This window comes from Musca vetustissima, unplaced genomic scaffold (assembly GCF_032173495.1).
Source record: "Musca vetustissima isolate MV318-11 ecotype Yass unplaced genomic scaffold, APGP_CSIRO_Mvet_v1 utg134994, whole genome shotgun sequence".
Taxonomy (NCBI): domain Eukaryota; kingdom Metazoa; phylum Arthropoda; class Insecta; order Diptera; family Muscidae; genus Musca; species Musca vetustissima.
The window spans coordinates 27,287-52,757 of record NW_026883967.1 but is presented as its reverse complement, the minus strand read 5'-3'; the positions used below and the strand labels follow the sequence as shown (position 1 = coordinate 52,757).

At 36.8% G+C, this 25,471-nt stretch overlaps 1 protein-coding gene across 1 annotated transcript in view; it reads left to right on the top strand.

The window, feature by feature from the left end:
- Positions 1 to 881: 881 nt before the first annotated feature.
- LOC133330961 (lachesin-like) overlaps positions 882 to 25,471 on the top strand; it is a gene marked incomplete at its 3' end in the record, with an annotated part of 48,294 nt that continues 23,704 nt past the window's right edge. The window contains exons 1-3 of the mRNA XM_061539359.1: positions 882 to 951; positions 4,640 to 4,737; positions 16,155 to 16,362. Of these exons, the coding sequence (XP_061395343.1) occupies positions 882 to 951; positions 4,640 to 4,737; positions 16,155 to 16,362 (376 nt within the window). The remainder of the gene's footprint in view (positions 952 to 4,639; positions 4,738 to 16,154; positions 16,363 to 25,471) is intronic.

Genomic DNA, 25,471 nt, shown 5'->3' with positions numbered 1-25,471 from the left:
TGAACACTCAAATCCCTGCTGGTGATATGATAACACGGGCAAATACGGCACAACACAACCAAAACAACAACAACAATGATGCTGCTGTTGCTGACGACGACTACGACAATGATGAAACCTCTCAACGACAATACATTAATCTTTGATATCTGAATGTTTGCAACAATGACACCATACCACTAACAACAACAACACAACCACCGCCAACACATCACAACAACAATAACAATGCTACAATGTCGGCGCTAACATTGTTGACGACTTCTCATCTGTGTCTAACTTCGTGTGTGTGTGTGCTTCGATGTTCGTCTCTGTATAAATAATATTGTGTGGATTTCTTTACTCATTCACTCACCTTTACTCTCCACCTCTCCCCACTCTCTCACGCCATAACATTTCTCAATCCCATACAACCAACTGTGAATTCTAACATATTTTCACCGGCGGATGTAAATTAATGCCATCAACATAAATCCAAACAAACACACAACTCTTGCCTCATATGCACACACACACACACCGATACACTGATACATGTCTTAACTACTGTCTGTACATTCACAATAAATCCGTTAAATAATGTTATTGTATAATATATATAAACGAACGAATGTGTGGGGGAATGCCTCTCTCTCTCTCTCTCCCAATCACACACTCCCTCTCTATTACTGCACATGTCTGTGTCACTGTGTGTTCGTTACATATTTGTTGTTATGACAATGATAAAATCATATTTCCATTTTCCTGCATTCACTGGCGTGCTCATATCTGTCATAACTATTCATGTAAATACACTCTCACTCACTAACTCATTCTCCTCGTTGTCGCCCACCTCCCTCCCTCTCATAAACTTATTTCAACAACTCTTAACTAAAGCAGAAATGCAAACACACGAAGAGTTACTCGAGGATATCAGAGATGATACCGGCGTTAACATAATACCCGACAAAGGTAAGTGATGCAAATTTTGTTTTGTATGTGTAGTTGTTGGTATTGCTGATGCTGCTAATGTTGTTGTGTGTGTTATCAGCAACAGTGGCAATAGCAGCAACAGCATCAGTATAGAGAGTGGCAATAACAGCTGGTGTAGAAATAATTGGGAGGTATTAAAAAAAGAAAAGGGTTATTGAGAAAGGCTTCTAAATAGGTTGGGAAAAGATTTTTTAGGACCAACAATAGGCGAAGGTTTTTATACCCTTCACCACACAGTGGAACAGGGTATTATGTCTTTGTGCATATGTTTGTAAAAGGCAAAAGGAATCGAGATAGACCCATGGTTCCTTTTGAGAATATGAATAGAATCACTTTCTGAGTCGATTTATGCATGTCCGTCCGTCCGTCCATGTATTTTTGTGAACAAAGTACAGGTCACATTTATGATCCGATTTGGATGGCACAGCTCATTTGTTTGGCCCAAGGACGAACCCTATTGAAATTGGGCAAAATCGGTTCAGATTTCGATATAGCTCCCATATATATTTTCGTCTGATTTAATGTAAATGGTCCACCAATGTCCCTATATATCTTCCGATTTGCACGAAATTTGGCACAGCGTACTGAATTGAGTTTAAAACGATGTGTGTTAGGTTTACTGAAAATCGGATAAAATTTGGATACAGCTCCCATATATATTTTCGTTCGATTTAATGTAAATGATGCACCAAAGTTCCTATATATGTATCGATTTGCACGACATTTGGCACAGCGTAATGAATAAGGTCTAGAATGATATGTGTTAAGTTTCCTGAAAATCGGTCCAGTATAGATATAGCTCCCATATATATTTCGTCCGATTTAAGGTATATGGTGTACCAAAGTCCCTATATATCTTTCGATTTGCACGAAATTTGGCATAGCGTAATAAACTAGGTCTAGAATGATGTGTGTTAAGTTTCCTGAAAATCGGAAAAGATTTAGCTATAGCTCCAATATATATTTTCGTCCGATTTAGTGTAAATGGTGTATCAAATTTGGCATAACGTACTGAACTAAGTTTAAAACGATGTGTGTCGAATTTCGTTTTAGGATTCTGTTGAATATACCCAAAGTGGTTTAAAAATATTTTTATACCCTACACAACTATGTTGTCAGGATATTATAGCTTTGTGCAGCCCCAAGAGTTTATAACGCCGCGAAATATTGGTCCTAGACCCACGTTTAAGTATACCGATTGTCATATCTCGACTAGCTGAGTCGATCTAGACATGTGTGTCCGTCCGTCCGTCTGTCCATTATAATTTGTAAACACGATGCAGGCCACAGTTATGAACCAATCTTCACGAAATTTTGCATGTAGGAAGGGTTCGGCCCAATGAAGATCCATATTGTTTTTGGTAAAGATCGATCAATATTTAGGGGATGAAATAAACCAAATACTTAATTTTTGTCGGTTTTTCTGGTCGCTCCAGAGGCCGTAATTATGGCCCAAATATCGCGAATTTTTACATGCAGAAGAGAATCGGACCAAAGAATAAGCATAAATAACTATGTTGTCAGGGTATTATAGCTTTGTGCAGTACCAAGAGTTTGTAACGCCGCATAATATTGGTCCTAGACCCACCTTTAAGTATACCGATCGTCATATCCCGACTAGCTGAGTCGATCTAGACATGTGTGTCCGTCCGTCCGTCTGTCCATTATAATTTGTAAACACGATACAGGCCACAGTTATGGACCAATCTTCACGAAATTTTGCACGTAGCGTTGGTTCTGGCCAATGAAGACCCCTATTATTTTTGGTAAAGATCTGTTAATATTTAAGGAATGAAATGGACCAAATACTTATTTTTGTCGGTTTTTCTGGTTGTTCCAGAGGCCGCAATATAGCCCAAATATAGCGATTTTTACATAGAGAAGAAAATCGGGCCATAGAATAAGCATGCCTGGTTTGATAAAGATAGGCCAATATTTAGCGGGTCAAATGGACGCTAACTTTTGTGTAAAAAATTACAAAATTTGTTTTCTATGGGGTATAAATTTACCCGATAAGTTGATAGTATATCCAAGGGGAGTTGTTGGCCTTTAAATTGATACCAATCATATTGTCCGATGTGGGAGTTACACTTAAACATTTACAGGTACTGACGTATTCAGATATTATTTACCACACTGGAGGGCGGAAATATAGCGCTGATCGCTTTAAAATGTTCCCGGAGGTTCCAGTTATTGTCAAGGACAACGTCTATAATTTTTGGTGATGATCAGATAATAATTTTGGGATGAAGTGGACCGAAAACTTAATTTGTTTGTGTTTTTTTTTCGAGATGATCGCAACACAAACCACGGTGAAGGGAATCTGTGCAAGTAATTAGAAGGACTGTACTGAATATTAGTATTCGGAGAATTTGTCAGTGTAAGGAAGAGGTTCTCTTGAACTCTAATCGGGCAAGGGGTGCAAATATTACGAAATATTGGCCAGGCTCGAAATAAACATCCGCAGAAAGTTAGAGTTCCGTGGTAGTTCTGCCGGGTATCCTATGGTCGGCTCCGTCCGACTATACTGTTCCGCTCACTGGTTTTCTTGGGGATCAACAATAGGCGAGGTTTTTATACCCTAAACGACTATGTTGTCAGGGTATTATAGCTTTGTGAAGCCCCAAGAGTTTGCAACGCCGCGAGATATTGGTCCTAGACCCACCTTTAAGTATATTAGATATTATTTAGTAACCCATTACCACACTGGAGGTCGGAAATATTGCGCTGATAGCTGAAGTTCCAGAGAAGGTCAAGGACAACGTCCATAATTTTCGGTGATGATCAGTTAATAATTTTGGGATGAAATGGACCGAAACTTAATTTGTTTGTGTTTTTTCGAGTCGACTTATTGGCCACAATTTTAAGCCGAACATCACAACACAAGTCACGATGAAGTGAATATGTATACGTAATTAAAATGGCTATACTGAATATTAGTACTATTCGGAAAATATGTCAGAGTAGGGACCTCTAATCGGGCAAGATGATGCAACTATCTCCAAATATTGCACAGGCACGGAATAAAAAATTCGCTGAAACTTAGAGTTCCGTGGTAGTTGTGTAGGATATCGTATGTTTGGCCCCGTCCGACTATACTGCTCCGCTCACTGATTTTAAAATATATTTCCAAGGGTCTATAATAATATGTTCTTCCTCAAATAACCCCTTTCTTGCATTTTCAGCATGACTATAACAATGCTCGTTAAAATTCCAACATTAAAGCAACAGCTACAACAACAGCAATTGTATTAGCAACAACAATGATAAAAGTAATATTGTACAGGAAAAAAAAACAACAACAACAAATTACATATTTATGAATTATTCTAAATAATTCAATGGCGAACAGCTACATATCTCAACAGCTATGAAGAAGAAAGAAATAAAACACAATTGAAATGGAGATAGAGGAATACGAAAAAAACTCTGAATCAGACCCAGACACAATATGAATAATAACAATTTGTGATTTCTCCCACATTTTTCCCCATTGTTGTTGCAGCTGTTGTAGTGACCTTTTCTTATCAGCCCGCCAGGCTACCATCATTTTCTTATTAAGATAATAGAATCATTTTTATTTTGTTTTTAGAATTTGATAATTTGTTGGAATTTTATTGTAATATCATTTTGTTTTGTGTTGGTGCGTCCGTGTGTTCTATTTCAGATCTTCCAAAATTTGGTGAACCATTACAAAATGTTACCGTACCTGTGGGTCGTGAAGCTGTACTGCAGTGTGTTGTTGATAATTTACAGACGTATAAGGTAAGAAAGATTTATTTTTATTTATTTTAAAATTATTTAAAATAAAAAACAAACATATGCACAAAGACATAATACCCTGTACCACAGTGTGGAGAAGGGTATAAAAAATTGAATAAAATTGAAGCTCTAACATGCAGAAGTAAATACATGTGCATGTTTATGGGTCATTGGTTCGTATGATTCCTGATTATGGTCAAGCATTGTGTATACGTCAGACTGGACGTATAACTTCCTCTATATGAAGCGTGGATTTTTTAAAGAATTTTTTCTTGGCTCTATATGAGCCATGGATTATTTAAATTTACATTTTTTAAGGCTCTATATAAAGCGTGGATTTTTTATTCGACATACCCACACTTACTTAACTTTCGTTCCATACCAGGCGCGTCGGTCTTTTGCGCAGTTTTTCCAATTTGAAAGATCATTTTCGGCGATGTTGTCTTCGACTTGATCTTTCCATCGTATTCTTGGTCTTCCCCTTCTGCGTGAACCATCAGTTGGTTCGCTTTTATATGCCTTCTGGGCTGGGGTATCTTCATCCATTCTCACAACATGACCTAGCCAACGTAGTCGCTGCAGCTCTATATAATCCATGGATTGTTTAAATTTAAATTATTTGGGACTCTATATAAGGCGAGGATTTTTTAAATAATTTTTTCAACATACCCACACTTACTTACTTAGCTGGCTTGTGACAGAACTTTCGTTCCATAAGCCGAGCTTGAAAAGATTTCCAGGCGCGTCGGTCTTTTACGCAGTTTTTCCAATTTGAAATACCATTTTCGGCGATGTTGTCTTGGACTTGAACTTTCCAACGTATTCTTGCCTTCCCCTTCTGCGTAAACCATCAGCTGGTTCGCTTTTATATGCCTTCGGGGCTGGGGCATCTTCATCCATTCTCACAACATGACCTAGCCAACGTAGTCGCTGCTGCTCAATACGTCTAACAATGTCGATGTCCGAGAATAGCTGGTATAACTCATGGTTCATTCGACGGCGATATTCACCGTCAACACAGATCGGCCCACAGATCTTTCGGAGAATTTTTCTCTCAAACACTCTATGAGCTGCCTTCGCAAGTACCCATGCTTCAGATCCGTATAACATCACGGGTAATATCAGCGTCTTGTAAAGTGTGAGTTTGGTCTGGCGGGAGGTGGCCTTGTTTCTGAACTGCTTACTTAGACCATTGCAGCATTTGTTGGTCATCACTATCCTTCTCCGAATTTCAAAACTGATGTCATTCGTTTTGTTTATGGCGCTACCAAGGTATATAAAATCTTTGACTACCTCGAAGCTGTAGTTCTTAAGTTCCACTGTTTGTCCGAGTCTACTAGACCAACTGATCACACAGATCTTTCGGAGAATTGTTCTCTCAAACACTACAGGAGCTACCTCATCTGCTTGCACAAGTACCCGTGCTTCAGATCCATATAACAGCATGGGTAGCATCAGCGTCTTGTAGAGTGTGAGTTTGGTCTGGCGGGAGGTGGCCTTGCTGTTGAGTTGTTTGCTCAGACCATAGTAGCAGCTTTTGGTCTTCACTATCCTTCTCCGAATTGCAAAACTGATATCATTCGTTTTGCTTATGGCATTAACAAGGCATATAAAGTCTTTGACTTCCTCGAAGCTGTAGTTCTCAAGTTCCACAGTTGGCCCGAGTCTACTGGACGTCTTGCGCGTTGATGCCATCAGCTTGGTCTTCTCGCCGTTTACTGCCAGACCCACTTTGGCAGACTCCTTCTCAATTTGTTCAAAGGTGGTTGCTACCGCTCTCAATGTTTGACCCCTTATGTCGATGTCATCGGCGTAGGCGAGTAACATGTGTTGTTTGGTGTACACAGTGACATTTCTGTTCACTTTTGCCTCTCGTATGACCTTTTCCATCACGATGTTAAATAGATCATACGATAAACTATCACCATGTCTGAATCCTCATTCGGTATTAAATGATTCCGAGAGGTCCTTTCCGACTTTAGCTGCTGATCTTGTGCCCGTTAAAGTTATTCAGTATAGCCTTTATACACCTCTGGACAGATAGGGCTGTCGAATAAGGGTTTATAGTCGACGAATAGGTGGAATGTGTCAATGTGTTTTTCGTGGGTTTTTTCAGATTTTGGCGCATAGTGAGAATCTGGTCAATGATGGATTTGCCAGGTCTGAAGCCACATTGGTGTGTTCCAATAATGTCATTGACCATTGGCTTCAGTTGTTCACTCAGTACGATGGATAGCACTTTATATGCGATGCGAAGGAAACAGTTTCCTCTATAGTTGGCACATATCGTCTTGTCTCCTTTTTTGGGCACGGGACACAGAATACTGAGGATCCAATCATTAGGCATGCATTCCTCCAGCCAAATTGTACTAATCAGCTCGTGCATGCTCTTTACCAGCATCTGACCACCAATCTTGAATAGTTCGGTTGGTAACCCATCGGCACCTGCTGCTGTATTATTCTTCAGCCGATTGATTGTTATTCTGACTTCATCTTGGCTAGGTGGTATGCACTCTATACCGTCATCACTTATTGGTTCTGGGGTATCTTCTTCAATGCCAATATTTGATACCAGAAGCTTTTCAAAATGCTCATTCCAGATTCTCAACACGCTTTCTGTATCTGTAACCAGGTTGACATATTCATCTCTACAGGAGGATGTGCCTGCATCAAAACCCTCGGTTTAGTGTTTTATCCGTTGGTAAAATTTGCGGACTTCATTCTGACTCCTGTACATCTCGATTTGCTCACGCTCACGTTTTTCTTGTTTTTTCTTCCTTAGTTTCTGAAAATACGTTTCTCCTCTCTCCTTTTCTCCCGATAGTTCTCCATCGCATTACCTGTTGCTACTGTCTGCAGGGTTGCCCTATACGCTGCGTTTTTCACATCAGTAGCATTACGACACTCCTGATCGTACCATGGGTTTCTTGGCGATGGTTTTGGAACCCAAGAGTTGCTTTTGCTGCAGTTTGTAGGGAGTGTGCAATTATCTGCCATTGTGCTTCTATATTATTATCGGTACCAGGGGATGCTTTCGTCAAGCAGATGGGTAAGTTGAGCGGAGTAGGCTTCTGCTATCTGTTGTGTTTGCAGGTTTTCGACGTCAAATTTCCGTGTTACATTAGATCGCACCTTTGCTGCTACATTAAGACGGGTGCGTACCTTGGCTGCCACAAGGTAATGGTTCGAATCGATATTCGCTCCCCGGATCGATCGGGCGTCTAAAACACTGGATGAATGCCTTCCGTCTATCACAACATGATCGATTTGATTTCTCGTTGTTTGGTCGGGTGAAATCCAAGTGGCCTTGTGTATATCGAGATGCTTGAATCAAGTGCTGCTAACTACCATGTTTTTTGCTGCCGCGAAGTCAATCAACCTCATGCCGTTGTCGGATGTTTCTTCATGGAAGCTGAATTTTCCGACGGTGGGGTCAATGATATTTTCCCTTCCGATTTTTGGCTTAAAATCTCCTAGCAGAATTTTAATGTCATGGACAGGGCAACGGTCAGTTGCTGTTTCTAGGCGCTCGTAAAATATATCTTTGGTCTGTTCATCTGTATCTTCGGTCGGAGCATGGGCGCAAATGAGACTGATGTAGAAGAAATTCGCTTTTATACGCTTTTATACGGATTATAGCAATTCGCTCATCTACTTGAGTGAATCTGGAGATGAGGTCTTTTATTCTCCCGTTAACCATAAATCAGCAGCCAAATTCAGGTCTCGTTTCATGGCAGTTATAATACAGGGCGTAATCATCTGATTTACTTACGCCAGTTCCTTTCCATCGCATTTCCTGTAAGGCAATAATATCGGCTTTGTACTTCTTGAGTACATCTGCCAAAGCGAACACTGCTCCTGTTTTGTACACCGTGCGCACATTCCAATTGAGATGAAAGAGGGACCAAGATAAGCCTAGACTTCGCCATGTTAAAGCCAATCAGAGCCGTTGCTTGGTATTTATCATACCCTACGCCACCCAAACATACCCACAAGTCATGGATTTTTGAGGCATACCCACAAGGCGTGGATTTTTTAAATAGGAATTTGTAGCATACCACCAAGGCGTGGATTTTTTAAATAGGAATTTTTAGCATACCACCAAGGCGTGGATTTTTTAAATAGGAATTTTTAGCATACCACCAAGGCTTGGATTTTATACATTGGAATTTTTAGCATACCACCAAGGCGTGGATTTTTTAAATAGGAATTTTTAGCATACCACCAAGGCGTGGATTTTTTAAATAGGAATTTTTAGCATACCACCAAGGCGTGGATTTTTTAAATTGGAATTTTTAGCATACCACCAAGGCGTGGATTTTTTAAATTGGAATTTTTAGCATACCACCAAGGCGTGGATTTTTTAAATTGGAATTTTTAGCATACCACCAAGGCGTGGATTTTTTAAATTGGAATTTTTAGCATACCACCAAGGCGTGGATTTTTTAAATAGGAATTTTTAGCATACCACCAAGGCGTGGATTTTTTAAATAGGAATTTTTAGCATACCACCAAGGCGTGGATTTTTTAAATAGAAATTTTTAGCATACCACCATGGCGTGGATTTTTTTAAATAGGAATTTTTAGCATACCACCAAGGCGTGGATTTTTTAAATTGGAATTTTTAGCATACCACCAAGGCTTGGATTTTATAAATTGAAATTTTTAGCATACCACCAAGGCGTGGATTTTTTAAATAGGAATTTTTAGCATACCACCAAGGCGTGGATTTTTTAAATAGGAATTTTTAGCATACCACCAAGGCGTGGATTTTTTAAATTGGAATTTTTAGCATACCACCAAGGCGTGGATTTTTTAAATTGGAATTTTTAGCATACCACCAAGGCGTGGATTTTTTAAATTGGAATTTTTAGCATACCACCAAGGCGTGGATTTTTTAAATTGGAATTTTTAGCATACCACCAAGGCGTGGATTTTTTAAATTGGAATTTTTAGCATACCACCAAGGCGTGGATTTTTTAAATTGGAATTTTTAGCATACCACCAAGGCGTGGATTTTTTAAATTGGAATTTTTAGCATACCACCAAGGCGTGGATTTTTTAAATAGGAATTTTTAGCATACCACCAAGGCGTGGATTTTTTTAAATAGGAATTTTTAGCATACCACCAAGGCGTGGATTTTTTAAATTGCATACCACCATGGCGTGGAATTTTTTAGCATACCACCAAGGCGTGGATTTTTTAAATTGGAATTTTTAGCATACCACCAAGGCTTGGATTTTATAAATTGAAATTTTTAGCATACCACCAAGGCGTGGATTTTTTAAATAGGAATTTTTAGCATACCACCAAGGCGTGGATTTTTTAAATTGGAATTTTTAGCATACCACCAAGGCGTGGATTTTTTAAATTGGAATTTTTAGCATACCACCAAGGCGTGGATTTTTTAAATTGGAATTTTTAGCATACCACCAAGGCGTGGATTTTTTAAATTGGAATTTTTAGCATACCACCAAGGCGTGGATTTTTTAAATTGGAATTTTTAGCATACCACCAAGGCGTGGATTTTTTAAATTGGAATTTTTAGCATACCACCAAGGCGTGGATTTTTTAAATTGGAATTTTTAGCATACCACCAAGGCGTGGATTTTTTAAATTGGAATTTTTAGCATACCACCAAGGCGTGGATTTTTTAAATTGGAATTTTTAGCATACCACCAAGGCGTGGATTTTTTAAATTGGAATTTTTAGCATACCACCAAGGCGTTGATTTTTTAAATAGGAATTTTTAGCATACCACCAATGCGTGGATTTTTTAAATAGGAATTTTTAGCATACCACCAAGGCGTGGATTTTTTAAATTGGAATTTTTAGCATACCACCAAGGCGTGGATTTTTTAAATTGGAATTTTTAGCATACCACCAAGGCGTGGATTTTTTAAATTGGAATTTTTAGCATACCACCAAGGCGTGGATTTTTTAAATAGGAATTTTTAGCATACCACCAAGGCGTGGATATTTTTAAATATGAATTTTTAGCATACCACCAAGGCGTGGATTTTTTAAATTGGAATTTTTAGCATACCACCAAGGCGTGGATTTTTTAAATAGTATTATTTTTATAATATCCTTTAACAAATTGTCATGTCCTTTAACATATTGTCATGTCCTTTTTCCAATATTTATTTCTTCATTTCCCATAACATTTATTTAACTTTCTCACATTAGGAAACAAACAATGAGTTTATCATTGTGTGTATAAAAAACAAATTGCCGGACATTTTGTGGTAAATTTTTTGTTACTAGTCCAAGGCCTTGTTGCCATTGTCATTAGTTGGCCGGATGGTTGGATGGCCGTTTTGTTTGAGTTTTGTAATTTCAGCAATAAAATATTTCAACAATCTCACATAACATTTACTTAGCACACCATTACGAGGACCAACAACAACAACAATAATATTCAACAAAATAAAATTTATTTAGAGAAGAGAGGAAAAAATCCCAACAACAACAAATAAAAATATTTCTCTAAACTTTTGTTAAACATTTTTTGTCCGGTTGGTTTTTTTTTCCTTGTTGACCAGTATCCTCTGAAACTTTATTTACCCAAAGCCGGACTAAGGTCAATTTTCCTGCCGCCCACCTGAAGAAAAATTTTATTTTATATTTTTTTATATTATACTTCCGACCACCCACCTGATCGTCCACATTTAATGTCATTTAAACACGCACCTGTAAATTTACACTTCAACTAACTTTCTGGGTTGTGGGCAGTGGTTCGGTTCGTTTAAGGGCCAAGTTTATACCCCTCGATTTTTCTTCCTTCTGCTGCCGACCACCAGTCCTTCATTCTTCTTGACTTGTTAAGCGGATAATGTAGGTTATGGGTAGAGTTTAATATCTTTAGCCTAACTTTTGACCCAAACAAGAGAGGCAACAACAACGACACCAAATGTCTTAACAAGGAATGGACATGGCCAGCAACAACAACAACATCACGAAATATCCAAGAAAAAACAGTAAAAATAACAGATAACGATTACAAGGAAAAAAACAAACAGGCAGGCACATAACAAACAAGTTTGCAAAAAAAACAGAATTCCAAGATCCTTAAAGGATGTCTTCAACCATCATTGAATGGTTTGAATAGAAAGGATACCCTCTCATATTTTGTTTCTTTCTTTATTTCGATTGAAGTTTGAATTTGTTTTTGTTTCTCAATTGATGGTCATAATGATGATGACGACCTTTCCAAACAATTTACTCCCAAAGAAATGTGCAGAAGGGTGTGGAAGGAAACGTAAATTGTGTGTGCCATAATCGACAGGACTTTGACACCCATAGAAACATATTTGGTCAAGAGGTCCTTTTGTCAACATTTGTTTTGTTTTTTTGTGTGGGAACAAATTGTTAAAATTTCCTTTTTGTAGAACTCCGAACAAAAGGATATCACCATCATCTGTGTGGTGGCTACTACACATTCATTGGGAATGATAATTTTAATGAATTGCCAGGACATTATGGACAAGGAAAAAAATTGGCTAAATTTTCTTTTCTCAAGTTTATTTTTTCTGGAATTGTTATATTGTTGCCTAGCAAATGCAGACAATATAGTTTATTTTTATATTTATGAGTATGTCTGGGTTATTGATAACCTTTTTCTGTTTTTTTATTCCTCCCGAAAAAGGTAGTTTCTTAATTGAATTTGAAATATGAGGAAAGGAAGGGTGGTAAAACGTGACAAGTTTGGTATCAAGGGAGAAGCCCTGTTTCTTTTTTTTTTTGAATAAAAAAACTGAATAGGTATACATTAAAATTCCCATTTAAAAAATCCACGCCTTAATGGTGTGCCAAAAATTCCCATTTAAAAAATCCACGCCTTAATGGTATGCCAAAAATTCCCATTTAAAAAATCCACGACTAAATGCTAGGCAAAAAACTCCTATTTAAAAAATCCACGTCTTAATGGTAGGAAAAAAATTCTTATTTAAACCAGTAAGGAAAGTATGTCGGAAAAATTCCCATTTATGAAATCCACCCTTCAATGCTAATTCCCATTTAAAAAATCCACTTTAATGGAATGCTAAAAATTCCCATTTAAAAACTCCACGCCTAACTGATAGGCAAAAAATCCCCATTTAAAAAATCCACGCCTAAATGGTAGGGAAAAACTCCTATTTAAAAAATCTACGCCTTAATGGTAGGAAAAAAATTCCAATTTAAAGAAAAGTAGTAAAGTCGGACGGGGACTTTGGTGCACCATTTACCTTAAATCGGACGAAACTATATATGGGAGCTATATCTAAATCTGGACCGATTTTCAGGAAACTTAACACACATCATTCTAAACCTAATTCAGTGCGCTTTGCCAAATTTCGTGCAACTCGAAAGATATATAGGGACTTTGGTGCACCATTTACCTTAAATCGGACAAAGCTAAATATGGGAGCTATATCTAAATCTGGACCGATTTTCAGGAAACTTGACACACATCATTCTAGACCTAATTCATTACGCTATGCCTAATTTCGTGCAAATCGAAATATATATAGGGTCTTTGGTGCACCATTTACATAAAATCAGTCGAAAATATATATGGGAGCTACATCGAAATCTGAACCGATTTTCACGAAACTTACCACTCATCATTCTAGACTCAATTCAGTACGCCATGCCAAATTTCGTGCAAATCGAAGGATATAAAGGAACTTTGGAGCACTATTTACCTAAAATCGGAAGAAAATATATATGGGATCTACATTAAATCGGACGAAAATATATATGGGAGCTATACCTAAATCTTATCCGATTTCCAGGAAACTTAACACACATCATTATAGACCTAATTCATTACGCTGTGCCAAATTTCGTGCAAATCGAAAGATATATAGGGACTTTGGTGCACCATTTACATTAAATCGGACGAAAATATATATGGAAGTTTTATCTAAATCTGAACCGATTTTCAAGAAACTTAACACACATCATTATAGATTTAATTCATTACGCTGTGCCAAATTTCGTAAAAATCAAAAGATTTCCAGGGACTCTAGTGGACTATTTACCTAAAATCGGGCGAAGCTATATATGCGAACTATATATAAATCTGAACCGATTTTCATGAAACTTTGCACACATCACCTTACATTACACCTTATTCATTACGCTGTGCCAAAATTTCGTGCAAGTCAAAAGATTTCCAGGGACTTTGGTACACAATCTACCTTAAATCGGACGAAGATATATATGGGAGCTATATCTAAATCTGAACCGATTTTTGCGAAACTTTGCACACATCATTCTAGACCTTATTCATTACGATGTGCCAAATTTCGTGCAAGTCGAATGATATATAGGGATTTTGGTGCACCATTTAGATAAAATCGGACGAAAATATTTATAGGGAGCTATAGTTAAATCTGAACCGATTTTTTTCCCAATTTCAATAGGGTTCGTTCTTGGGCCAGGCAAATAAGCTGTTCCAAATTTCATCCAATTCGGATCATAAATGCGACCTGTACTTTGTTCACAAAAATACATGGACGGACGGACAGTCGGACATGCGTAAATCGACTCAGAAAGTGATTCTATTCATATTCTCAAAAGGAACCATGGGTCTATCTCGATTCCTTTAGCCTGTTACAAACATATGCGCAAAGACATTATACGCTGTACCTCAGTGTGGTGAAGGGTATAAATATAATTCGATCTTTACTAAAAACAATAGGGAAGATTGGTTCGTAAAGATTGGTTCATCACTGTGGCCTGTATCGTGTTTACAAATTATAATGGACAGACGGACGGACACACATGTCTAGATCGACTCAGCTAGTCGAGATATGACGATCGGTGGGTCTAGGGCCAATATTTCGCGGCGTTATAAAATATTTCTTTAAAAAATCCACGCCTTGTGGGTATGCCTTAAAATATTTCTTTAAAAAATCCACGCCTTGTGCTTATGCCTTAAAATATTTCTTTAAAAAATCCACGCCTTGTGCTTATGCCTTAAAATATTTCTTTAAAAAATCCACGCCTAGTGGTTATGCCTTAAAATATTTCTTTAAAAAATCCTCGCCTTGTGCTTATGCCTTGAAATATTTCTTTAAAAAATCCTCGCCTTGTGCTTATGCCTTAAAATATTTCTTTAAGAAATGCACGCCTTGTGGGTATGCCTTAAAATATTTCTTTAAAAAATCCACGCCTAGTGGTTATGCCTTAAAATATTTCTTTAAAAAATCCACGCCTAGTGGTTATGCCTTAAAATATTTCTTTAAAAAATCCACGCCTAGTGGTTATGCCTTAAAATATTTCTTTAAAAAATCCACGCCTTGTGGGTATGCCTTAAAATATTTCTTTAAAAAATCCACGCCTTGTGGGTATGCCTTAAAATATTTCTTTAAAAAATCCACGCCTTGTGGGTATGCCTTAAAATATTTCTTTAAAAAATCCACGCCTTGTGGGTATGCCTTAAAATATTTCTTTAAAAAATCCACGCCTTGTGGGTATGCCTTAAAATATTTCTTTAAAAAATCCACGCCTTGTGGGTATGCCTTAAAATATTTCTTTAAAAAATCCACGCCTTGTGGGTATGCCTTAAAATATTTCTTTAAAAAAATCCACGCCTTGTGGGTATGCCTTAAAATATTTCTTTAAAAAAATCCACGCCTTGTGGGTATGCCTTAAAATATTTCTTTAAAAAATCCACGCCTTGTGGCCATGCTTTAAAGGTATTTCCTAAAAAAATCCACGTCTTAGTTTCTTGTTCTCAACTTAAAATTGCATTTTCCCTAATTTTCTTTTATTGCCACGACCTTGACATAAATATTTTAACTGCATACCAGAAAAGTCTAAGTGGACAATTTATGAAATGTACAAAAAGCGCTATTAGACGTAATAAACATTTTCTTACAAGAACGTGATTCTTAATGGAGAGTAATTTATAGTCGTTGTTTATGGCGCTCCTTGCTCCCCTCCAAGGGTGGTGTTGATGAGCTAAATCAGCGTTTTTTTTATTTTTATGTTTTATCACACATTTGTTCATTTAGTTTGTTTACAAATTGTTATTTATGTTTTTTCAACCCCCTAGCAATCTTTCTCCCCCCTACAGGACATTCGGTTAAGGTACGCTTTTTTACAAGAGACGAAAACAACCGCCATTGAAACCGAAACAAACATTAATCTTTGTAAGATGTAGAACAACAACAGTACCAACAACAACAACATCTATGATGACAACAAGCAATCCTTTTTATTTCTTAGCAAACACATATATTTTATGTTTACCAACCTCTCACCCCTCCCAATTCACTCCCCTCCATCCTTTCTACTCTCCTTACTTGAGCACTTGAAACAAAATAATGTTATTTTTGCCAAAAAAGAAAAAAAAAACCCACGAAGACAACAATGTGAAACCGAAAATATTTATTTTTCTATGACTCTTCGTTTTCTTCTCTTACAGATTGCGTGGCTACGTGTCGATACCCAAACGATTCTCACCATCCAGAATCACGTTATTACGAAAAACCATCGCATGAGCATAACGCACGCCGAAAAACGTGCCTGGATCCTTCGTATACGCGATGTTAAGGAATCGGATAAAGGATGGTATATGTGTCAAATAAATACGGATCCGATGAAAAGTCAAGTTGGGTATTTGGATGTTGTGGGTAAGTAGAATAGAAGTTGGAGGATAAGCGTTTTTTATTAAGGAAAAAAGAGAAAGGAAAAATTGCTTTGATTTTTGTAAATGTGGTAAAATTCTCACGATATTTGGTGGTTATGGCAAAAAAATAGCACGAGATATTCTTAAGAAAAATTTTATACTTGAGAAAAAAACATTCTTTAATAAACCTGTGGCTTGGAGTGTCTCCAAGGCCTAAGCATTTTTCCTCCAAAAAATGCTGACCTTACTTGCAGCTTGGAGTGGCTCCAAGGCCTAAACGTTTATCCTTTAAAAAATGCAGACCTTTCCCAGGCCTTCTTTAATAAATCCAAGCCTTGTATTGGTCCAACACAAATTATTCTTTAATAAATCGAAACTTTCACTGGTCTCTTGACTTTCTGCAACCTAAGATACATTTAATTTAATTCGGGCAGATTTAGAGTCGTCTGCGTACCATGGGACAAATTTATGGAAAACGATTTATAGCAAAATTGATACACGCTCTTCGGTACGCCGCACTGCTAAAAATTTAATCTCAATCAGACACCCATTCGAAATACATATGGAAGCTATGACTGCATCTGCACCAGTTTCAACAAAACTCAATAACGTCATTCAAGTCTCAATTTGATACGTTGTACGAAATTTCGTGTTAATCGGTCAAACATTACGAGTTTGGTGCACCATTTATGTAAAATCGGACGAAAATATATATGAAAGCTATATCTACATCTGAACGGATCTTCACGAAACATAGCACACATAATTCTACTCTTAATTGAGAACGCTGTGAAAAGTTTCGTGCAAATCGGAAGATATTAGGGACTTTGGCGCACCATTTACCTTAGATCGGACGAACATATAGATGGGAGCTATATCTAAATCTGAACCGAATTTCACGAAACTTAGCACACATCATTCTAGACTCAATTCAGTATGCTATGCCAAAATTTTTGCACATCGAAGGTATAAAGGGACTTTGGTGAACTATTTACTTAAAATCGGACGAAAATATATATCTATGGGAGCTATATCTAAATCTGAACCGATTTATACCAAATTTAGGACACATCATTCTAGGCTCAATTCAGTACGCTCGGCCAAATTTCGTGCAAATCGAAAGATACTTATGGACTTTGGTGCACCATTTATATTAAATCGGACGAAATATATATGGCAGCTATATCTATATCTAAACCGAATTTCACAAAACTCAGCACACATATTCTAGAGTTAATTCAGTACGCTATGACAAATTTCGGGAAAATTGAAAAGGGTTTTTGGTGCCCAGTTACCTTAAATCGAACGAAAATATCTATGGGAGCTATATCTAAATCTGAACCGATTTATACCAAATTTAGGACACATCATTCTAGGCTCAATTCAGTACGCTCGGCCAAATTTCGTGCAAATCGAAAGATATATAGGGACTTTGGTGCACTATTTACATGAAATCGGACGAAACTATATATGGGAGATATATCTAAATCTGGACCGATTTTCACGAAACTTGGTAGACATAACTCTAGACCTAAATGATTAGGCTGTACCAAATTTCGTGCAAATCGAAAGATATATAGGGACCTTTTACATTAAATCGGTTAAATATATATATGGGAGCTTTATCTAAATCTGAACCGATTTTTCCCAATTTCAATAGGGTTTGTCCTTGGGCCGAATAAGTGACCTATGCCAAATTTCATCCAATTCGGATCATAAATGCGACCTGTACGTTGTTTACAATTTAACATGCACAGAATTTGTATTCTATAGCGTATATATTTACTCCTGCAGGACAGAGAACCGAGAAGTTGTTAGTATATCCTAGAGAAGTGGTTGGCCTTTAAATTCATACCAAATATATTGTTGTATGTGGGAGTTACACGTAAATATTTACAGGAGCTTATGTATTCAGATATTATATAGTAATCCATTACCACACAGGGATCCAAGAGATTCCAGGACAGCGCGGATAATTTCCAGTGATTATTAGATAATAATTTTGGGATGACGTGGACGTAAAAGTTAAGGGGACTCCCCATTCTCGGGGTCAAAAATTTTTTTGATTTAATTCGAATCTACACTAATTCAAGAATGTCCCTACAAAATTTCAAGAGAAAATCTCAAGAACTCTTGAAGATATAGCCGATTTATTGTGTCAGCATCAAGTGACGCCTGAAGGGCTTCTAGTTCATACGAGAGACAGACATGTGCTCTTTCTAACACCGTTGGAATTTTGGGATACCGATGTTCCAGTGGGGAGTTGTCATGCCCGCCATCAAAAATATGGACTTTTCTTTAATTACAAAAAACAATAAAAAAAATTTGTAAATTATTTTTCTTCCCGTTTAAATCTTCAAATATATATATATGCAAAGTTACAAACCTTAACAAGCATTGGTATTGATTTACCAGTCCATTGAAAATCTTGAAAAATTAAAATCGAGAATGGTTGGGGTTCCCTTAATTTGTTGTGTTTTTTTTTTTCGAGACAATCTGTAGACCACAATTATAAGCCGAACATCACAAAACAACCCACGGCGAAGAGAATATGGGCAAGTAATTAGAACGACTGTACTAAAGAGGTGCTTTTGACCTCTAATCGAGCAAGAGGGTGCACCTATCACGAAATAATCCCAAGGTTCGGAATGAAAATCCGCAGAATGTTTGAGTTCCGTGGTAGTTGTGTAGGGTATCGTATGGTTGGCCCCGTCCGACTATACTGCTCCGCTCACTGGTTGTTTTTTTTTTAATCCACCCCTATGTTGAGACCCATAAACAATAAAGAATCCACGTCTATATTGGGAGCATTAAAAAATCTACGTCTATGTTGGGAGCCATAAAAAATCTACTTTTTTGTTAAGACTCTGAAATTTTTTTTTAATAAATCCACGCCTTGAAAAAGAATTTCTTTCCACTGCCCCACATTTAAGTGTTGTCCGTATTGTGACTACTTTATTTACTGTGTAATTTTGTAACTGACATAAATATGATTTCAAAATGACAACTGTCACGTTTTCGTGACACTACTTAACATTTTTTGTTTTGTTGTCCACCAGATTTAAATGACAAAAACACAATTCACAATTTCCCCCCATTAACATCATGATTCTATCCTCCTCATCCACTTCTCGGTTTTCCGTTTTTATTCTCCTTCGATGTCAAATAAATAACATATTTATGTCATTACAAATATTTATATATTTTTTCTGTATTCACCCCGTTTAATTATTTCAATATTAATATTTATAAATCACTTCTCGGTAACACTTGCAGCTTTGTTGTCGTGGTTGTTGCAACTTTTGTAACTTCACACAGAACGTAAAAAAGTGATAAAGACAACAGACAGCGGCAATGGCAAACAAAAATACCGCTCTATTTGTCATTTATGTCAAGCGAGCGAACGAACGAACAAACGAGCGAGTTGAAATGAAAACATGTAAAAATTTGTTGTGATTTTTGTTGTTGTTGTTGTTGTTGCTGTTGTCATTCCTGGCACAGATTTTCCTTCCGTTACTCAGAAAACAACAATTGTTCGCCATTGTTGCTGCTGCTGATTTTTTGCTGTATTCTTCGTCGTTACACCCATTATTTGCTTTAAGGTCAGATCCACTGCAGGCGAAACAATCAACTGGGAAAAAACAGAGTTACAAAAAAACACAACCCGTTTTCCATTCATTCAATACTTTTTTATTTATTTTTTGGTGAAAATAAAATAATCCAACAACAGCAGCAACAACAATACAAATTAAAAGTTATGCCAAAAAGTCGCATGCAATGCAGAAATGCTGCCACCTCGTGCTAGCTGAGAACACTTTCATTCAACATCATTCGGCAACAATTGCATTTACATTTGTTAAATATTTAAAATACGAATATTTGTCGGATGGTTTCCAAAAAACAACAACAACATAAAATGGAGGACAAAAGTAAATAAAATAAAAACGAGGAGAGGGGATGTGGATCTCGTCTTATAGGACCTGTAATAAAATTTTATTTGCATATGAAAATGAAAGTAGTACAATGGTAGAATACAAGTTAATACCTGGGTATGAGTGAGGTGTTAATTTTTAAAACCAAAATGCGATTTAGTAAAAAAATAAATTAAAATAAAAAAATTTTAAAATATTTTTGGGCAGTGGCATGGATTTTTTACAAATATTTTTTGTAGACCTAATAATGGCGAGGATTTTTAAAAAAATATTTGTTTTGAAGACCTAACAGAGGACTGTAACAAAGGTGTGGATTTTTTTAAAAACACTTTTTGGGGACATAACAAAAGCGTGGATACTCAAAAAAAAAAAAAAAATTGTCAGAATATTTTTTAAATAAAATTTTGTAGGGCCTACAATAAGGCGTGAACTTTTAAAGAAAAATATTTAGGGCCTACAAACGGACGTGGATTTTTTAAAAAAAATATTTGTTTGGGCCTAAAAATATATATTCTTTAAACCAATGAGCGGAGCAGAATAGTCGGTCGTGGCCGGCCATACGACACCCTACACAACTACCACGGAACTCTAACTTTCTACGGATTTTTATTCCGAACCTGGGAAATATTTCGTGATAGTTGCACCCTCTTGCCTGATTAGAGGTCAACAGTACCTCTTCCTTACACTGACATATTTTCCGAATATTACTAATATTCATTATAGTTCTTCTAATTACTTGACCATATTCCCCTAACCGTGAGTTTTGTCGCGATGTTCGGCTTTCAATCGTGGCATATAGATCGATTCGACCAAAAAAAAGATTAAGTTTTCGGACCTTGTCCTTGATCATACCTGGATCCTCATGGAATATTTCAAAGCGATCAGCGCTATATTTTCGCTCTTTAGTGTGGTAATGGGTTACTAAATAATATATGAAAACGTAAGCACATGTAAATATTCAAGTGCATCTCCCACATGCGCTAAATATTGACCGATCTTTATCAAAACAGGCATACTTATTCTTTGGCCCAATCCACTTCTCCATTTAAAAATTCGAGATGTTTGGGTCATATTTTGCGGCCTATGGAGCGGCCAGAAAAACCGACAAAAATTAAGTATTTGATCAATTTCATCCCCTAAATATAAACCGATGTTTATCGATAGGGGTCTTCATTGGGCCGAACCCTCCCTACATGCAAAATTTCGTGATGATTGGTCCATAACTGTGGCCTGTATCGTGTTTATACCCTTCACCACACTGTGGTACAGGGTATTATGTATTTGTGCATATGTTTGTAACAAGCAAAAGGAAACAAGATAGACACATGGTTCCTTTTGAGAACATGCATAGAATCACTTTCTGAGTCGGTTTACGCATGTCCGTCTGCCCGTCCGTCCATTTATTATTTTGAACAAAGTACAGGTCGCATTTATGATCCGATTTGGATGAAATTTGGCATAGGTCATAGGGTAAAATCGGATTAGATTTAGATATAGCTTCCATATATGTTTTCGTCCGATTTAATGTAAATGTCCAATGTCCCTATATAACTCTCAATTTGCTCGAAATTTGGTATAGCCTAATGAATTAGGTCTAGAATTGTGTGTTAAGTTTCCTGAAAATCGGCTCAGATTTAGATATAGTTCCCATATATATTTCCGTCCGATTTAATGTAAATGGTGCACCAAAGTCCCTATATATCTTTTTTATACCCTTCACCATAGTATGGAGGGTATATTCTAAGACGATCTAGCCCTGTCCGTCTGTCCGTCCGTCCGTCCGTCTGTTGTAATCACGCTATCTTCTGAAGGAATTGAGATAGGGTGCTGAAATTTTGCATACGTTTTTCTTTTGTCTGCAGGCAGGTCAAGTTCGAAGATGGGATATATCGGTCCACGTTTAGGCATAGCTCCCATATAACAGTACCTCCCAATTTTCGGTATTTTGGGGTTCTTGAACGCGTTTTTCAACCGAATACGCTGAAATTTGGTACATTGAGTTCTTATTGGGTACTAAATGTCTCCACAAAAATTATAAATATATGTTCACTTTTTTTGGTAGCCCCCATATAACGGTACCTCCTAATTTTCAGTATTTTGGGGTTTTGATCGTATTTTTTCACCGAATTGGCTGTAATTTAGTATTTTGAGTTCCTAATAGGTACCAAATCTCTCCACAAAAAATTATAAATATAGGTAAATTTTTTCGGATAGTTACCATATAAGGGTACCCCCAATTTTCGGTATTTTGGGGTTCTTGAGCGCGTTTTTCAACCGAATTCTCTGAAGTTTAGAACATTGAGTTCTTATTTGGTCCCAAATATCTAAACTAAAAATTATAAATATCGGTCTCCTTTTTCTGGTAGCCCCCATATAACGGTACCCCCAAATTTCGGTATTTTGGGGGTTTTGTTCGCATTTTTTCATCGAATTGGCTGTAATTTAGTACTTTAAGTTCTTATTGGGTAGCAAATTTCTCCACTAAAAATTATAAATATAGGTCCATTGTTTCGGAAAGCCCCCATATAAGGGTACCCCCAATTTTCGGCATTTTGGGGTTCTTGAGCGCGTTTTTCAATCGAATTTGCTGCAATTTGGTATTTTGTAGTCGTATGTGGTAAGAAATCTCCCCACCAAAAATTATTAATATTCGCCCCCTTTTTGGGGTAGTCCCCATATAACCCCCTTTTTATATTAAAATAGTTATCTGATTTGTTCCGCGTTTTGGGTTTGGTTCTAACGCTCTGTTGTAATCATTTCTCCTGCGGAGGATATCGACATCAAAAAATAGAACGTAAGGTTCGATAATGAACTATATATGAACTATATCCCTCATTTAGGTCTAGCTCATGTGTGGGATCTTCGAACTTGAACTAAGCCCAATATGCCTGATGAGCCGCTTAACCGACGGCGAAACGCGTCGCATAATGGTGGGTACGTAGTTCTTCTCCTGGCTTTCCTTTTCATTGCAAAACTTAGATCATCAAGCTCGACTCGAAAGATTATAAATAATCACTTTAAATTACTTTGAAATGATCACTTCCCTTACAAGGCAAAATTCAAATAACAAAAAAAGTCCCTATATATCTTTCGATTTGCACGAAATTTGGCACAGCGTAATGAATTAGGTTCAGATTTAGATATAGCTCCCATATATATTTTCGTCCAATTTAAGGTAAATGGTGCACCAAAGTCCCTATATATCATTCGATTTGCACGAAATTTGGCACAGCGTAATGAATTAGGCCTGGAATGAGGTTTGTTAAGTTTCCTGGAAATTGGTTCAGATTTAGATACAGCTTCTATATCTGACCAAATGAAAAATTTAGTATCGGTTACAGAATGACATGTTTATGGATCCACTTTCATTTTACTGGCCCTTTAAAAATATGACGTCTGCTAGTATTCATCTGTTGAATATACCCAAAGTGGTGAAGGGTATCATGTAATCGTCATGCCGCAAAAAATATTCTTTAAAAAATCCACGCCTCTTATAGAGCCACAAACATTTTTTTTAAATATATATATATATATATATATATATATATATTTTCGAAACTTACCACTGTACCCATAATAAACTACATTACAAGATTACAGTTATTTATTTAGTTTTTTTTAATATTATGTGTTCGTTTGTTTGTGTGTGAAACCTCATCTGAAAAATGAGTACTCCAAAACAAACTGTCACAATTTATGTGGATATAAAGCGTAAAATTATTAAATATTTAAATTAAATAAACAACAACTACACACACAAACACACTATACAAAATAAACCGAACCGAAACGAAAAGGAAAACGACACATAAATATAAAACGCAAAAATAAAAAAAAAACTGAAAACAAATGTAAAAACCAAAACAAACACACATACACACGATTTTTATTCATAACATTTATGGCCATAAAAATTATCATGAAATGATAAATGGTGGAATGGAAGAGAAATAAAAGAACACCAAAAGGGGAGGCAGGAAAAAAGGAAACATATTTGGGTACAATCTCCTACAATATCCGTGCCATGGTCCCATCACTGTGAGGATAACCCGGCCAAAATAAAAACCCATGTAAAAATAAAACATTTAAATGTGTGTCAATGCTCTCCTTCTATGTGGATGTGTGACTGTATGTGTGTGTGTGTGACGACTACCCCTACCACTTAGCCAAAGCATTTAAACTCCACTTCACCAGACTCAATGGGAATTCCCCAATCTGACAAGTTTAAATCACTTCAAGTGTGAGCTTTTCTAGCCGGGTGTGTGTGTGTGTGTGTGAGAGTGTGTTTGTGTGTGTACGCCTGAGAGTAGACATGTGTTTTAGTTGGGTATTTAGGGGATTTGCAATACGCTTCCTCCTTTTTTTATAAAAAAGAAATGGCTTCAATTTATATCAGCGTTTATTTTCATTCTCCGGATTCGAGTTTATCAAGATTTTTATTAGCTCTTCCATAGCTAACCGCTCCATTGTTCGGTTGATGGTTAATGTAAACAAATTTGTTTTTTGGGGTTATTGGAACAAGATTTATTCACTTCATCCTATGACCTCTCAAAAGCCGCCGGAACCACCACCACCGCCGTCATCATCATCATTAAAATTACATTATTTTTGTTTTGACTGTTCGCCCATTGTTGTTCGCTGTGGGCCTTAACACAAAATATTTTCCAAATCGCTATTATTCAACGATATCGATTCATGGGTATGCATAAATAATCGATGAAGTTTAAATTGGACTGTATTAAACAAAAGGCAGCAGAATTTATATGAACACAATAAATTAAGCAATTTTTGTCAGGCAATTTTTAAAGCGTACATTTTAGGGTTCTACCTGGGGCGTGTATATTTTTAAAGAATATTTTTCTAAGGTCCATAAAAGGCGTGGATTTAAAAAATCGAGGGTCTATATAAGGCGTGGATTTAAACAAAAAATCTAGGGTCTATATAAGGCGTGGATTTTTTAAAAAACCATTTTCTAGGGTCTATATAAGGCGTGGATTTTTTAAAAAACCATTTTCTAGGGTCTATATAAGGCTGCGGATTTTTTAAAAAATATTTTCTAGGGTCAATATAAGGCTGCGGATTTGTATATATATTTTTCTAGGTGGCTTAGGGGATGATAGATACCAAGCAACGGCCATGATTGGCTTTAACATGGCGAAGTGCAGGCTTATCTTGGTCCCT